The sequence below is a fragment of the Poecilia reticulata genome, chromosome 12 (genome assembly GCF_904066995.2).
Source record: "Poecilia reticulata chromosome 12, P_reticulata-male-v2, whole genome shotgun sequence".
Classification (NCBI taxonomy): domain Eukaryota; kingdom Metazoa; phylum Chordata; class Actinopteri; order Cyprinodontiformes; family Poeciliidae; genus Poecilia; species Poecilia reticulata.
The window spans coordinates 4014161-4029370 of NC_088841.1; the positions used below are offsets into that span (position 1 = coordinate 4014161).

The 15210-nt window shown below is 39.5% G+C and overlaps 1 protein-coding gene across 4 annotated transcripts in view; it reads right to left on the reverse strand.

The window, feature by feature from the left end:
- ttc28 (tetratricopeptide repeat domain 28) overlaps positions 1 to 15210 on the reverse strand; it is a 124325-nt gene that overhangs the window by 5413 nt on the left and 103702 nt on the right. For 3 of the 4 annotated variants that reach the window (XM_008423306.3, XM_081613233.1, XM_081613234.1), the window contains 15 exons: positions 14958 to 15067; positions 12005 to 12134; positions 11658 to 11885; positions 10434 to 10593; positions 9396 to 9536; positions 8481 to 8622; positions 8084 to 8263; positions 6573 to 7135; positions 6105 to 6352; positions 4591 to 4715; positions 3928 to 4005; positions 3612 to 3771; positions 2654 to 2730; positions 1303 to 1326; positions 994 to 1123 (listed from right to left, as the gene is read on the reverse strand). In XM_008423306.3, the coding sequence (XP_008421528.2) occupies positions 994 to 1123; positions 1303 to 1326; positions 2654 to 2730; positions 3612 to 3771; positions 3928 to 4005; positions 4591 to 4715; positions 6105 to 6352; positions 6573 to 7135; positions 8084 to 8263; positions 8481 to 8622; positions 9396 to 9536; positions 10434 to 10593; positions 11658 to 11885; positions 12005 to 12134; positions 14958 to 15067 (2496 nt within the window). The remainder of the gene's footprint in view (positions 1 to 993; positions 1124 to 1302; positions 1327 to 2653; positions 2731 to 3611; positions 3772 to 3927; positions 4006 to 4590; positions 4716 to 6104; positions 6353 to 6572; positions 7136 to 8083; positions 8264 to 8480; positions 8623 to 9395; positions 9537 to 10433; positions 10594 to 11657; positions 11886 to 12004; positions 12135 to 14957; positions 15068 to 15210) is intronic. The other variant, XM_081613232.1, reaches the window with a different exon arrangement.

Below are 15210 nucleotides of genomic sequence, written 5' to 3' on the forward strand. Positions count from 1 at the left end.
TAAACTTTGTTTGTTTTTACAAACAGCAGTGGCAAGGCGAGGCCCTACAGATTTACTTTCTCTGGTAGCGCATTACAAGTTTCGCTATGGCTTTATTAGAAATCGCTTTGGGTTTATTTCAAATTTTATGGGTATGGAGATGGAAAAGAAAGGAGAAAAGAAAGGAAAGTGCGAAAGGTGGGGAAAAGGTTTAAAAGGAAATAAGGAGATGGGAGTATAGGAGAGAAAGAAGCATAAAGGGAACACAAGTCAATACAATATAAGTCGGCCTACAGACTCGCAGAAAGGGAGAAAACAAAATGGCAACTAACAACAAATGATGCATAACAATTATAGGATCACTGAAAAGTACAAGTTAATACAAGATGTATCTAGTGTCAACCTAAAGTGTATCTGAAAAACATCCGAATCTAAACACAACAAAAACTTAACTTTACATTTTTCATACACAGAACATTGTTGTATTACCTGAGTGAAGTTGGTCCCCCACCTTCTTCAAATTGAATGAAATTGGTGTCCAACGTTTGTGCAGCAGATGTGTTTTGTTTGTGCCGCTAACATTTGGAAGATATCAATAAGTGTTTCCAGAAATCATCAAAACTCAATCAGCGAGTTCACGTTTAAAAAACCAAACAAAATACCGTTCCCATCGACTGTGCTAGGTTTGTGCGGCATTTTTTTTTTACACTCAGTTGATTGACAACAATTTATTTTTAACCTCTGGAAACATTTATTGACACTTTTGAAATGACAACGGCACAAACGTTTGACACCAATTTGGTTTGATCTGAAGAAGACGTGGGGGAACTTAACTGGTTGTATTGGTCTATTACATGAAGTTCCAATTAAGTAGGTTAAAACTTGTGATTCCAATCAGCAAAAGCCATAACGGCCAGTGTTTGAATCCACTTGAAACAGCAAATGCCACAAAGTATGAATGATAGCATGGAAGAAAACACAGGTGAAGTTCAGTTTCCTGTAATGCCAGCTCACCCAGAGCAGCCAGGAACTCATGGCAGCCCGGCAGCCTCCAGAGCTGAACGCTAATCGACACCTGGATGGGAGCCAGGGGGAAGTCTTGCTCTTTGTCGCCGGACTGCAGCTGCACCAGGACCTGATGAAGCTTCAGACAGGAAGTGAGATGTAACAGGAAGCATGGATTGATTGATTGTTTGGGTTTTTTTCCCCACCACATTCCCTGAATGCCTTTCCTACCTCTGACATATTTCTATTTGGAAGCATACACAGAGTCAATAGCATAAAATAAAACATCTCAGTCTAAATCACACCAAGTACACTTACCGTCACCACCATGCTTTTCACGGCCTTTGAGACGCAAGTGTAAGAGAAGAGGATACAGAACTTCAGCATTTTGTGCTTCACACTCTGTCACGTATGTATGCATTTATGGTATCAATGAATGATAACTAAGATGTGGTTTGGTAGCAATGTCAGGATGACGTACAAGCAAAGAGTGATGCCTGACAGTGTCCTGCCTTAACTGTAGGACCGATGTGTTTGACAGCTGGTAAAAATGTGGAAATATGAGATGAACATGTCCAGATAGAAAAGGCTCACTGGGATGTTAGGATCAGGGCTGAGAGGTAATAATTTCACCACATTAAAAACAAATGTCTGCTGGATCTTCCATTTTTTCCCTCTCTGCTGTGCTGCAGCTGGGAGTCCGGAGCCCCACCCTTCAGAGGAGGCGGCCATGGCAACCGCTTAGCTTAGATATCCAATCAACTAGTTGGAATGTTGAACTCCTTCCTGTCTAAGTGCTGAGGCTTCAGCTCAGACATGATCTGTTCTTGCAAATATGGTTAGGAGTTTTCAAGAAGAAGAAGAAGAAGAAGAAGAAGAAGAATAGATACCTAATTATGCAATAACTGGTTTGTTTTATGCCATTATGGCTAGTGTTCATGGACATGTGTCTGCATGTCCATGAACACTGGCTGTCTGGTCCATGAAGATGCTAGTCATACAATTTTTAACTACCAGCAACAAGTTTTGAAATTTTAAAATAATATTTCAACATTAGAGATAAAAAAATAGAATAGAAATCATATTCCAAGTGGATGTGACAATGGCACCCAAATGGCCGGAGCGCCGCTGAGTAGTGAATTTAAATTTAAAATCCATTTTGAATTGGAGTCAATGGAACATGGAAATGCTGAAGGGACACCCAGCCGATGAAATTCTACAACATGCATCAACATAGTCAAAGTTACGCAAATATTCAACATGTTGAAACAACAGCAAAAAAATATGCAGAGATGGAGAATTTTTTGAAAGAAGTGCTCTGAAGTAATTATGATTTTTTTTTTTTTGTTGAATTTAATGAGCACATGTTTTTTTATTTATTTGTTTGGAATCTAAACTGTCATGCAGATTTGATTTATTGCTCAATTGTGTTTCAAATCCACAAATTCTCTTAATAATCGATACCAGCAAACCTTTAAAACCGCCAGGACAGGAAAATGTAGTAGAACAGATTTCCTTTGAGAACTTTCATCAACACAATCTTGTTGGATTTTCCAGCTTGGAAAACAGATTTATTTTTATTTTTTTTAATTTAAAAAAACTATTAAAAATCAATTTATAGCATTTTTCCTTCAGATGTCGCGTGAAGATGCGAGAGCCGCCGCTGTACCTTGTGAATGAGCTGCTCTCCTGCTTCAGATGTTGTGACCAGCTTACATAGAGCCTGCAGAGCCGGAGGAGTCAGACCTGCGGGGAACATATGAGCTTTAGTAGAGCTTCAACAGGAACACTGTAGATTTAATACTGACTTAAAATCTGCATCGTTTCTGGAGCCTTTTTTTGCTTTTTGATCTGAACATGAGTAGTCCACAGCTAGTTATTTTTAAAACATCAAACACATCAAACATAAATCTTTCCAAGGTTTTAGGCCAGGAGTGTCAAATGACTGCAATTCAAGAGTGGCACAGATCTGTCTCACCTAATCCATAGTCAGTTGACGCAGATGGATATTTTGTTTATTCTTAATGAGGGTAAAAATATTCCTGATAAATTAGAAACAATCAAGCGTTTCACTTCTTTTTTATTTCACAGTAAATAAAACCATAACTATACGGGAACTTTTATTGAGAAGCCGATTCTGCTGCTCTCAGATCTGCTTTAAATGAATGAATAAATTCACACAGCAAGTTTTTATAAAAACATTGAAACAATTCCTGGTCTGATTGCTAAAAACAGACTAAATGCTTTGTTTTGGTATATTTTTTAAGCGATGCCTTTCTTTCATTAATGCAAACATGCAAAACCCTTTTTAAGTTTCTCATATACAACAATTTACACAGAACTTTATTTGTTTAATTAAAATATTTCATACTCAGCTAATAGGTATTCCCCAAATAAACAAAATCTTACCAAGTAATTTTGGTCTAGTTTCTAGTGCAAATATCTCACCACACTTGAAATAAGACAAACTAACTTAAAAGTAACTTTATAGCAAAATATAGAGGCTTATTTTAAGTCAATAATTCCTCAATATTCATAAAAAAGTTCAAACTCCACTGGAAGATTAATTAACTTATAACGTGAAAAATGTCTTGGTACAAGTGGAATATTGAAAACAGCTGTGTTACCGAGCAGAGCCTGCAGCGTGGTGCTGCACTGCTGCAGACGGTCTCCGGGGTCAGAGGTCGGGAAGAACACGGCCGCAGGGAGTCCGCCACCGCAGCCGGAGACCTCCAGCTGGAAGCCCACAGCGGACAGGAGGGCCTGCCACCCAGGAACGCCGCCGACCTTAACGGGTGGAGAGGGAGACATGAGGGGAGGAGCGGCAGAGCGGGAGCACAGCCTGGCATTCATACGCACACACACACACACACACACACACACACACACACACACACACACACACACACACACACACACACACACACACACGCAGGCACACACCTTGTTCTCCACGCTCTGCTGCGACGTGTACATGGGGTTGCAGTGACCGCTCTGAATGCGCTGCAGTGACTTTTCTACCTGAGGAGAGAAATAACAAAACAGCAATGTCTGCCTTAAGATCGGCTAAATTAGACCTGTGTAGAGCCACAAAATGTTTTAAAAAACAAACAAACAAAACACTTTAAAGTGCCTACTTCAGGAAATTTGTTGTCATTTTTTTAAAGAAATTAATTACATATCTCTTTGTGAAATTCAAAATTAAGAAAAACAGAAAACATTTGCAGAAAAGATGAATACATCTCCTGTGGGATGTCGAAATTAATGGAAAATGAAAAGAAAAAGTAAAATTGAGTCTAATTTCTACATTGCTTGTTTGCTTTGTAATTTTGTTTTTCTTTACACAAATCAGGATATTTTTTGTAAATGAGATGTTGAATCTCAATTAGATAATCTGTATAAATAAAGGTAAAAAAATATTTGTAAAAAATAAAGTAATTATGAAAATTTGGGTCTATATTGATACCAATATTAATACTGCTGCTATGGTCAGTAATTAATACTGACATTATACATATATTTCACTACTGCTTCGACAAGAAAACAACAAAAATAAAACCAGAAAGATAAAAATATATATCAGTTCTTTATATCACGGCAGCTCACCAGGTGCAGCAGCACCCTGAGGGCGTCCCGGGCTTTCTCTGGGTACTGCAGGATCTCTGCCAGGGCCTGACCCACCAGCGACATGGGGCTGTTCAGCTTCACATCGCTGCCTATCAGCAGGTAACCTGGAGGAAGACGCACAGCAGGGCGGCACAGAAAAATCACTAAGAGTTAGTTTGGAACAGCAGAAACAAAACGACGTCGGCCTACAGGATCCAAGGGACACAAACCCATTTCTGAGAGAAACATTACAAAACTACAACCTGCACATTAGAGAGGAACAGTCCAGATTAGCTTCAAAAACATCTTTCAGCCTCCACACACGTAGTTCTTTAAACTCCTAACGCTCCATGGTAAACGCTTGCTGTCTCTAAATACAGATATATATGTATGAATAGTTGTATTTTGGCTGTCGAACTGATGCTAAATTAAACACTGATAGTTAGACATAAGTGTGCATAAAACTAACATAATTAAAGGTTCCAGTCTCAAGTGTGTATGGCATTTTGTGACGATGTCAATGTTAATCAGGTCTTTGAAAGTGAAATATAACATTGAGGTTTTTAATTGAGTTAACTGAGGGGTCTGTAATTAATTAATTAATTAATTAAAACTATACATCGACAAAATAAGCAACATTTTCAATTATAAAATTATTGTTTATGAGCTCAACTACATAAACATGTATTGTTTTCACTCTGCAATGTAGACTAAATATTTAGCTCCAAATTGAATATTTAGTTAGCAAACTAAATATCTCCTTGGAAGCTAAATAGTTAGTTTGAAGATAAATATTTAGTCATAACATTAAAAAAAATAAATACTTTTGCTGCAAGCTAAAGATTTTACTTGGAGGTTCAAATTAAATATGTAGCAAGTTAAGTATTCCATTTGAAATTGCATATTTAGTCTTTTGTCAAAATAACATTAAAAATAATAAATATCTTAAATATATATTTAGAGAGCAAAATATTTATTTTGAAGCTAAATATTTAGCTCTAAAATGAATATTTAGCCGAGTATAAATAATATTTATACATAATAAATATTAAGTATTTTGCTAAATATATAACTTATGTGCAAATTCATACAAAAGCTGAGTTTTGAGAACCTCTATTCAGTCACTGTTGCTGTAAATACAAACTAAAAATTTAGTTTGAAATTAAATATTAAGCTGATATTGAGTTTGAAACTGTGACATGTATAACTGAACAAATAACATGGTGAAAATATGACTTTGAAACATGAACTCACATTTTTTTCCCATCCTATGTATCCCAAATAACTCAAATCACTGATGTCGAATTTTGACAGTAACTTTAAAAAATGGCGCCCTTTATGTAATTGTGTCTCCACCTCAGGTCACCCTCACAAGCTGATCAAATTTACATTTGCACGGCTAATACAAAGCTAGCTTGGAAGAAAACTGCTGTCCGCACACAGAACAGAGGCTGACTTGAGATAGCTTTAGTATTCCATCAGGAATCGGTGGATGTTTTATTCTTTTAGCTCACCAGCCCAGTTGGAGGGGTGTGAGAAGTGCTTGCTGCTCTGCAGGTTCCTCATGGCCTCCGTCAGAGCCACGCTGGCTTTGCTGCCGTTTAGCAGCGCCGTGTAGAACGTGTGCATGAAGAGCTTGGAAGCAGCGACCTGCACCGGCCACAGAGACACGCACACACACTGAACGCCCGCAGCCAAGAAGGCCCGGGTCAGACCCACCACTCCGTCAGCCGTCACTCTACAGCTAGACTCCGGGTATGACCTGAAACAACAAACGAGTCAGACGTCATCTGCATCTGCAGAGGTGGGTAGGTTGACCCAAAAATCAAGTAAGAGTAAAAATGCTTTATAATAAAATTACTGACGTACAACATAGACAAACAGCATACTAAACATACTCCTAAAAGTAATTTTTTTCCCAAAAAGTTACTCAAGTAAATGTAATTGAGTAAATATAACTAGTTACTATCAAACATGAATACCTCAGAACCACCAGCTTGACCGAGAGGCACAGGTCCAGGATGTCGGCGGCAGTGAGGAGGAAGTCGTGGAGCGGCGTGCTGTCGCACAGACTCTCCACTCCGCAAACACTCTCCCCGTCCTCGCTTCTTTCTTCCGCTCCTCGGAGTCTCTCTGGGCTGCTGTGACTCCTGGGAAACAAACGCTCGACCTTCCCCTCGTGGTCCGCGCCGTCCGCTAACGCCGCTGTCCCGCGCAGAGCGTTCTCCTGCGGCCCGTCTCCGGCGCTTCGCTCATGGTTGGGGGACAGGACGATGGCGGCGAGCTTCCAGGACGTGTGGGTCGCAAAGTGAACGCACTCGGCCTGACTCAGCGCCGCTAAGACGCGCTCCTTGGTGGCGTTTGCCCCGGTAAGGGGGTGACAGCCCAGCTGTTCACCCAAAGACAGAGCCTCGTCCTGGGCCGAGGGTAAGGGCCCCCACAGCCAGCGGTCCATGACGCTGGGAGGCAGCTGAGGGGCCCCGACCACGGCGGCCACCGACCCTCCGTCCGGACACAGCAGGGGACCGCTGGGGCGAGAGTTAGGCTGTAGGGAGAACGCACAAACAATTACACTTACCGATTAAAAAAAAATATTATTATTTTTTACAAAAGGTGACGTCATTAGATGAATCGCCTAAAAAACAAAAAGGAATGATAAAGATTCCAAAAATGTGTACAAAAGTTTTAATGTGGGCAATAAAAGAATGCGGTTCTGCTGCAGGTCATGTCAGCCCCTTACAGAACTCTGACACACAGTAGCTGTGTTTCCATTATATGTGTGTCGATATTCCGCTAACGTTGAAAAAACACAATTTCACTATTGCTGTGTTTTCATTAAATAAGAAACACGATTAAAATCACATGTAAATAAGTTTGTTCACACTTAGTAAGTCATTAAGAATCTTGCCGCAGCGTCATTATCCAACCACTTCCTGTCGCCTTCTTTGTCATTTCCGCCAGTAGCGACATCTGGTTGTTGATTGTGTGACTTGTGTGATGCAAAAAAGTGTTTCTATTGCAGTTTTGCTTAAATACACTATTTCCAATATGACCAAAAAAAACACTTCATCCTAGCGCAACATCCTTTTATTGAAAATTAAGATTCTTTCTTAAAATTTCCATTAAGCAAATATATTTTCATAATCCCAATTTGTGCATTTTGTGGTCAATGTAAACACAGCTAATGTGTCTATAGAGAGATTAAAGGGCATGTAAGGCAATCAGAATCAAGCTGGGCAATCAGTCCCACAACAGACATCTGACATGAACAAGCATAAGCAATGACAACAACAATACTCTCTAAAATTAAAGAACATATGAATGTGTTGAAACGTGTTCTTTTATTCACCACTTTAAAAATTTTCTGTATATTTTTGGAGTGCTGGTTATTTCCATTTCTTGTAGTTCTTCAAAACTGACCACCCATTTTCTCCATTTTTTTTTTACATTGGAGTTGTGCGCTCTACTGCCCTCCTCAGGATGAAGGGCCTACCTTACTTGTAGCCTGCAGGCTGGCCAGAGACGGTACAGAAATGATGTTAAACCTTTCATACAGGTACTCATTGGAGGAGCTGCCTTTCAGCAAGGCAAAGGGGATCAGGTACAGTTCTCCCTCCAGAACTACCACAAGCTGCCTGTTCCTGCCAACAGATCCACTGCTGTGCATCAGACCCTGCAGCAGAAACATTAAAGATATTAAAAAAAACAAAAAACATGAAAGCTCAACATTCAAATGAAAGAATGACAGAAAAGGAGCCGTGTCACACACACACACACACACACACACACACACACACACACACACACACACACACACACACACACACACACACACACACACACACACACACACACACACACACACACCCCACACACACACACACACACACCCCTTCCATGGGAGCGATGAGTAGGTCGTAGAGGGCTCGTAGAGGAGGTTTGCCAACGTTAGACGGTCGGCAAACTGGAGATAAGCCGTCCTTCACTGGAGACACGGTGGAGCTGTAAAGGCTCGTCATGCTCCGACAGCTCCTGTTGGAGGACATTTACATAAAACATGGAATATACAGACTTAACGGGATTAGAAATACGCTTTCATTGAGAGTTAGTGTTCAGACTGATGGGTCTATGAAGGTTTGCCCAGGAATTACACCCAGCAGCTTCCCGTATTGGAGTAGATACTTCATTTTCCTTGTAAGGAAAATAACAAGGGCTAAATCGGCCCAGATTTCCTTCACTTTGGGTGATGAAACGGACCTTATCCAACAACAGTCACCCTACTGTTGCCAACTTAGCAACTTTGTCGCTATATTTAGCAACTTTTAAGACAAAACAAAATATCTGTATCGACCAAACTTGTAATCAGCAGGTCAGGTGTTTTAAGGATCGGCCAGAAAACTGAAATCAGTGCACCTCTAAAGATAACATACTAAAAGGTTTCCAAGCATGGTGTACTCAACAACAACAAAAGGTACGAGTTATTACCCAGGACCAGTTTGGATATCAAAAAAAAAAAAAAAGATTTCTCTTAAAGAAGATTTTGTTGTTGTTGTTGTTACAAATAATTCAAATTGTGCTACAAATTTTAGTGTTTAATATTGAAAGGCTTTTATTGCAAATAATACCAATGAGAAAAAATAAAGTAGTAGTGTTACAAATTTTAAAATCAGAAAAAAGAACCTGACTGAAACCTGAAAGCGGTTTACACCAGAAGATTTTATATACACAAAACGCCTAAATGTACGTATTTTTGCTGTAGTTACTGCATGCGAGTGAAAAGCCATTATTGAAAGCTGCAGTGGAACCTGTTGAAGCGGTTATTTCTGGACACCATGCGGAGGTAGCCGGTTGGATCGGTGGCGGAGGCCAGATTGTTGTTCAGCTCCTCAAACTGTTGCTCCAGCAGATCTCCAGCTTCACTCTCCGTCTCACTGCCAGAGCACACTCTGAAAACACAGATTCATGTTCAGTGGTACGCAGTCGGGTTGACTACTTTCTTTTTAGAACCTCTTTCTCATCACATCTGAAGTGAATTTTGAAATCTCTGAGCTGCAGATGCAACAGAAATCTCACTTGTGCTCAATTTAGCAAAAGTACAGCAATACTTGCCAACACTGTGCCTGACACTAGGGGGCGCCCACTCCCCACTGGATAAACATAATTAATCGATACACAGCTTAGTTGGGAAGTAACTAGTTATATTTACTCAGTTACATTTACTTGAGAAACTTATTGGAAAAAAAATACTTTTAGGAGTACATCTTATACTTCTTTTACTTCAGTAACTTTATTATGAAGTATCTCTACTCTTGAGTAAAATTTCTGAATTTTCTACCTGCAACATGTTTTAACCAAAAACTCACCAGACTCAGACACTCACCTGGAGTTTTTATTAAAGTTTCATAAGTTTTTTTTTTTATCAAAAGAAACTGATTTGGAATTTTTGTTGTTGTTGCTTATATGAATTATTGTCATTTTGGTCCTTTAAATACAAAACTTTCCACTTAACTTTACATTTTGGTCCGTCTGATGATCTCATTTTTAAATATTAAATGACTGATAATTTGATCAGTTACTCAGAACTGGACAAGAGTTTTCACAAAATACTTTTTTTACTCTTTCTTGAGTCATTTCTTGAATGAATACTTTTTACTTTGACTTGAGTAAAAATATGTTGAAGTAGTTCTACTCTTGAGTACAGTCTTAGTCTCCCCCCTCCCCCACCCCTGAGGTCATGCCGCCCTGGGCAGGAAGTCAAATCATCTGAATCCATTTTCACAGGAACCTCTTTATGGAGCTAAAGTTCTGATTTCTGATTGATCTGTCTCTGCGTCAGCCTCTACCTGCTGTGATGGCTGTCCACTCCCAGAGCCTCTCTGGCGTTGCAGATGTACTGATCCAGAGACACGGGGCCTCCACCGTGTGGGCTCCCACTGCCATCCTGGAACTCAGAGGCCTCGGGCCCCGCCTCTCCCAGGTACGCCTCATTGAACTTCACGATGCCTGTCGCAGGGTTCAGGAAGGGCACGCGACAAGTTTGAGCAGTTTGTTTACCTGACATGAGCGAACTGAAACAGAGCTAAGGAGTTCGGCATGATAAGGGGCCCCCGACCTTTATCATGCCGTGGCCCCCAAACGGCTTCAGCTTCTGTCTGGGGAAACATTTGGCAAACCCACAGACAAAGCTACACAATGTGTCAAAAAACATTGAATTTTTCCCTCACTTTTCAATGATCATTAGATTATAACATGTGGTGGAGCATTTGATCAGGTAACATGTTATGATTTTATTAATTTAATTTTAAACATATTACCAGAAAAAACATTTCCACCACAATCCTACGGAGCTAAATTGGGGCCATAAAGTTTGTTCAGAGGAGAAAAAAAAGTTTGAAACTGAAAAAAAGTTTTACTTTCAAATCTTTTCTTCAGTTTCAATATGTTTTCTTTAGAACAAACTTTTTGTTTGTCCAAAACAAAAAGTATGTCATATTTTTATATTAATCCCACCAAATTGTATTTAATTTAGTTCTCCACAGCAGCGCTGCTTGACGCTTCATTTGGTCTTATTCTTATCATAAACTTTTCTGTTTCTAAATTGACAAGCAAAACAACTTCAGAAATTTGACAGGCAGCCAATCAGAAAGTCGGGCGTGGCAAACAAAATTTTACTGAATTTCCCTTCTGTGGAAAAAGACTCTTTGTTTTGTTTCAATCTTCCATCTCCATCTTCAATGGGTTATTTTAACTTATATTTTATTGTAATGACTGAAAAAGTAGATTACATTTGTATAAAAATGTCCATTTATGATTTTACAATCATAAATAAACATCAACAAAAGATTTAAAAATAAAATTTGAACAACTCTGCATTAGATGATGCCATAAAAATCCTGATTTTTTGTTTCTTCGGTGAATAATATGATCAAATACCACATCACGAATATGGATCAAAATCTGAAGAGCTTACAAGAAGAGATAGATTTGCAACATATCATTGATCCAGCGTTTTGATGGGAGTCAGGATAATGTGGAAGAGCCGGTTCCGTGTGGACTCAGCTGCGTACCTGTGCCTGGAGATATGAGCCAGCTGTAGAGAAAGCCTCCAGCCAGCGAATAGTAGAGGATCAGCCCCTTCTGACCGTTGACCGTCTCCAGGATGTGCTCCACGGTGACCGGGATGTAAGGGTCGGCGCCGGCCGCTTGCCTACTTCCTCTCTGGCGTTCCACCAGCAGATCGGCAAACGCTCGAGTGCGCCCCCGCTCGGCTATGGCCAGAGCCTCGTCGTGCCGCCCTGGAAGAATGGACCAGCGCATGAAGATGGATCAAACAAGCTTTGGTGCAAAGTTATATCTCATGTTTGAAAATAATAATAATAAAAAGAAAAAGCCAGAGAGTGGTAAAACATTTCACCTAGGCTGACGAGGACTCTCTGGAGAGCCTGATACGAGCTGGTTTGCAGATCAAACAAGGACAGCTTGTAATCCAGGTTGTGTTGCGTCTCATGGCGGATTGTCTCGAACAACGCAGAAGCTCTGTACAGCTGGAACCAAACAAAACGATCCAACAATCACACAACATGAACAAACCTTCCACTGAAAACTTCACATTCAGAACATAATTCACATGCTTTTCTCTCACTTTCATTATATTGTCTTTTTTTTTTGTAAAAATATTTCAAGCAGAACTTACTGATCTCAAATGGTTAAAACTTCAGTATCCCTGCAGTTACAATGCTAACCACTGGGTGGTGCCAGCACACAGCCTTCATAAGCTCAGAAATGATCAATTAATGCAGCAACTAGAAATCAGTAAGGAAAAGAAGTATCAAAATAAAAAGGGCTGAACTGTGCGGCTGATCAATACTGGATGAGTATTTGACACTCCACTGTTACTGTTTCATCTTTCATGTTTGGTAAATAGTTACTTTAAAAAAAAGCTATATTCCATAAAGTATGAGAAAAAAATGCACTTACACTGGGTTCTGTTAGTCTGAACCTGAATCTAGGCATTACTAAAAATTGCGCTCTAGTTATAAGAAAGAAAAAAAGCAGGTTTTGCTAGTTGTATTACTCAATGACCAAGATAATTAGGGTAAACAATACAGGTTTAATAATCTTGTTTTTGTAAAATATGTTGAAGTTACGCCGGCGTATTGAAGCCATTGTAAACAGAAATAAATGGAATAAATTTCCATCAAATCATCTCTGAAAAAGAGAGAAAACTTCTGAGCTTAAAAACTTCTGAGCTTAAAAACTCAGAAATCTGCTTTAAAAAAGTAGAAATTTTGAGATTAAGCTCAGAAGCGTTCTTAAAAAAAAAACTAAAAAACACGCAAATATTTTCTTGAAAAAAACTTGGACATTTTTTAGTTTCTCTGCAAATTCCCAAAAGTCTAAGATGTTCAACTTTTCAAACTCAGATATTTCCATGCTTTATCTAGACCCAGTGTTTCCCAACCTTTTTTGGGCCAGCGCCCCCCTAGCCGCCCCCACCAAATAATTTGCAGGCTACTTTGCACTGACCATTATTTTATCATTAATATTACTATCACTATTGTAGATGCTTTGATTTTTATGCTTGCTTCTGTATTTATCATCAAATAATTTCCCAGAGAACAAAAATATTATGTGAATAGAAATTATTTTCACAAGCGTCTATGAAAAATGCAATGAACATTCAAGTTAAAATTTGTAGGCCTAACAGCAGCCAATCAGAGTGGAAAAAATATTCTTATTCTTTGCCATTTTCTAGTTGTTAAATCTTCCACAAAATGACCAGATAAAAGATGTTCAACATGCCAGTTTAAACTTTGGTCTATTTGCATAACGACTGAGCTCTGCAACATTAAAACATGGATAGAACTGTAACTACATTAATCATAACTCTTCTTCTCTTCAGTGTTTGTCAGTTTCTGGTGGTGCAGCTCTGTGCTGCCTTCAGGAGAATGGGACATCAGAGAATCATCCATAAAATTTCACCCACATGGCATTTATTGTGCAAACCTGAGCTTTCAGTGGGAAAACAAAAGTTCCAGGTCCTTTTAATGCCATACAAATATGAGACAGAAACATGGATTATATCTTTATATAGACCTGTCTATTGATTATAGATTAATAGTTTTACTGGACAGAAATTACAAAGAACAAATCTGGTTCTTAATCAAATCCTAATGAGTCAAATTGAAAGTGTCATGGAGTCATTAGCCTCATGACATTAACACTGACATGAAAAATAATATTGAAGAAATAAATATATCAAATCTAATTAAAAACATAAATAAGTTTTCAGTTCTTTACTGTTATGGTCTGTAAGATATATTTATTCTCAGTACTAGATGTGGTCTCAACAAACCCATGGCACTTCAACAATATTATTTTACCTTTTATCTGGAAATAGTGTCTGTTTATTCTTGCCATACAGTCCTCTGTATTAATTATTGCTCGAAAGGTCTTGCCATACAAATTATTCCTCTGTATTTACTTTAGTTTCTAGGTTTATTCTTGCATTTTGTTCTTCATTCATTTCCATTTAGTTTCATTTGATTAGTATTATCCTCTCCTGGTTTATTACTATGTCCACTTTAGTTTCTTTCCTGTTGCTAGATTTATTTGATCATTTATTGACCCTCACCATCAGTAATCTTCACTCATCACCTGCTGCGCCGCCTAATCGTCGTGCGTTTCACATCATGTGTTAATTTTTTTCACTGTTCAGCGTCGGATTCTATGTTTTTATGCCATAATTCACATCTAGTTCGTCGCTCCGTTTTATGTCCCGCTTCTCCTGTTTCAGAGTTTTACGCAATGTGCGCGTCTTTTTTTTTTAAGCCCCTAAGGTGCAGGGCGGTCGGGAAGCGTATCGATGGGGAAAAGGCAGACTGACATAAACCTTTAAAACAACAATTTCTGCATTATGATTATTGAAATTTAAAAGTGCTGCGTTGTTCTACCACCCGTTTCATACCGGACCACTTACAGCTCCGGTGTTAACGCTATAAAATGAACGCTCTCTATCGAGGTATCACCATGGGGGTATTTCTTTATTTAAATGGGTTCATTTTTCAGAGGGATACACAGTGAGGGCATCATCCCAGAAAGGCATCCCAGCGCCCCCCTTTTGTAAAAATGTCCGCCAGCGCCCCCTGCCGTCCTCTGAACGCCCCCTGGGGGCCTGGGAGTTTTTTCAGCAGAAATTCCCTCCTCTTTTTTTTCCTCAGTGACCCTTATTAGCCATCGTGTGAAGTAGTGCTAATTCTCTTGGCTACTCTACACACCTTTGTTGTTTATTAATTGTGTTACAGTGGACTAAGTGACATAGCGGCATTCCTGCTTCTCATTTCTTGAAACGTAATAACGTCATAAACCTGGTGCTGTGCCTCCTCCAGGTTGCCGCCGGCCCACAGTGAAAGCCCGAGGCGATGGCGGATCTTGGCTTCGTCCTCTCTCCGGCTCAGTTGCTCAGCCAGCCGCAGACCTGGGAGGGAATCACACCACAGAGATCAGACGATGGCTCATAAAAACAACAACAACAACAACAAAAACTGCGACAACTGTTGCTGCTCTGAAGCAGGCTCCGCTGATTAGCCCGTGATGCTTGGATGCATCATTCACTTTCTC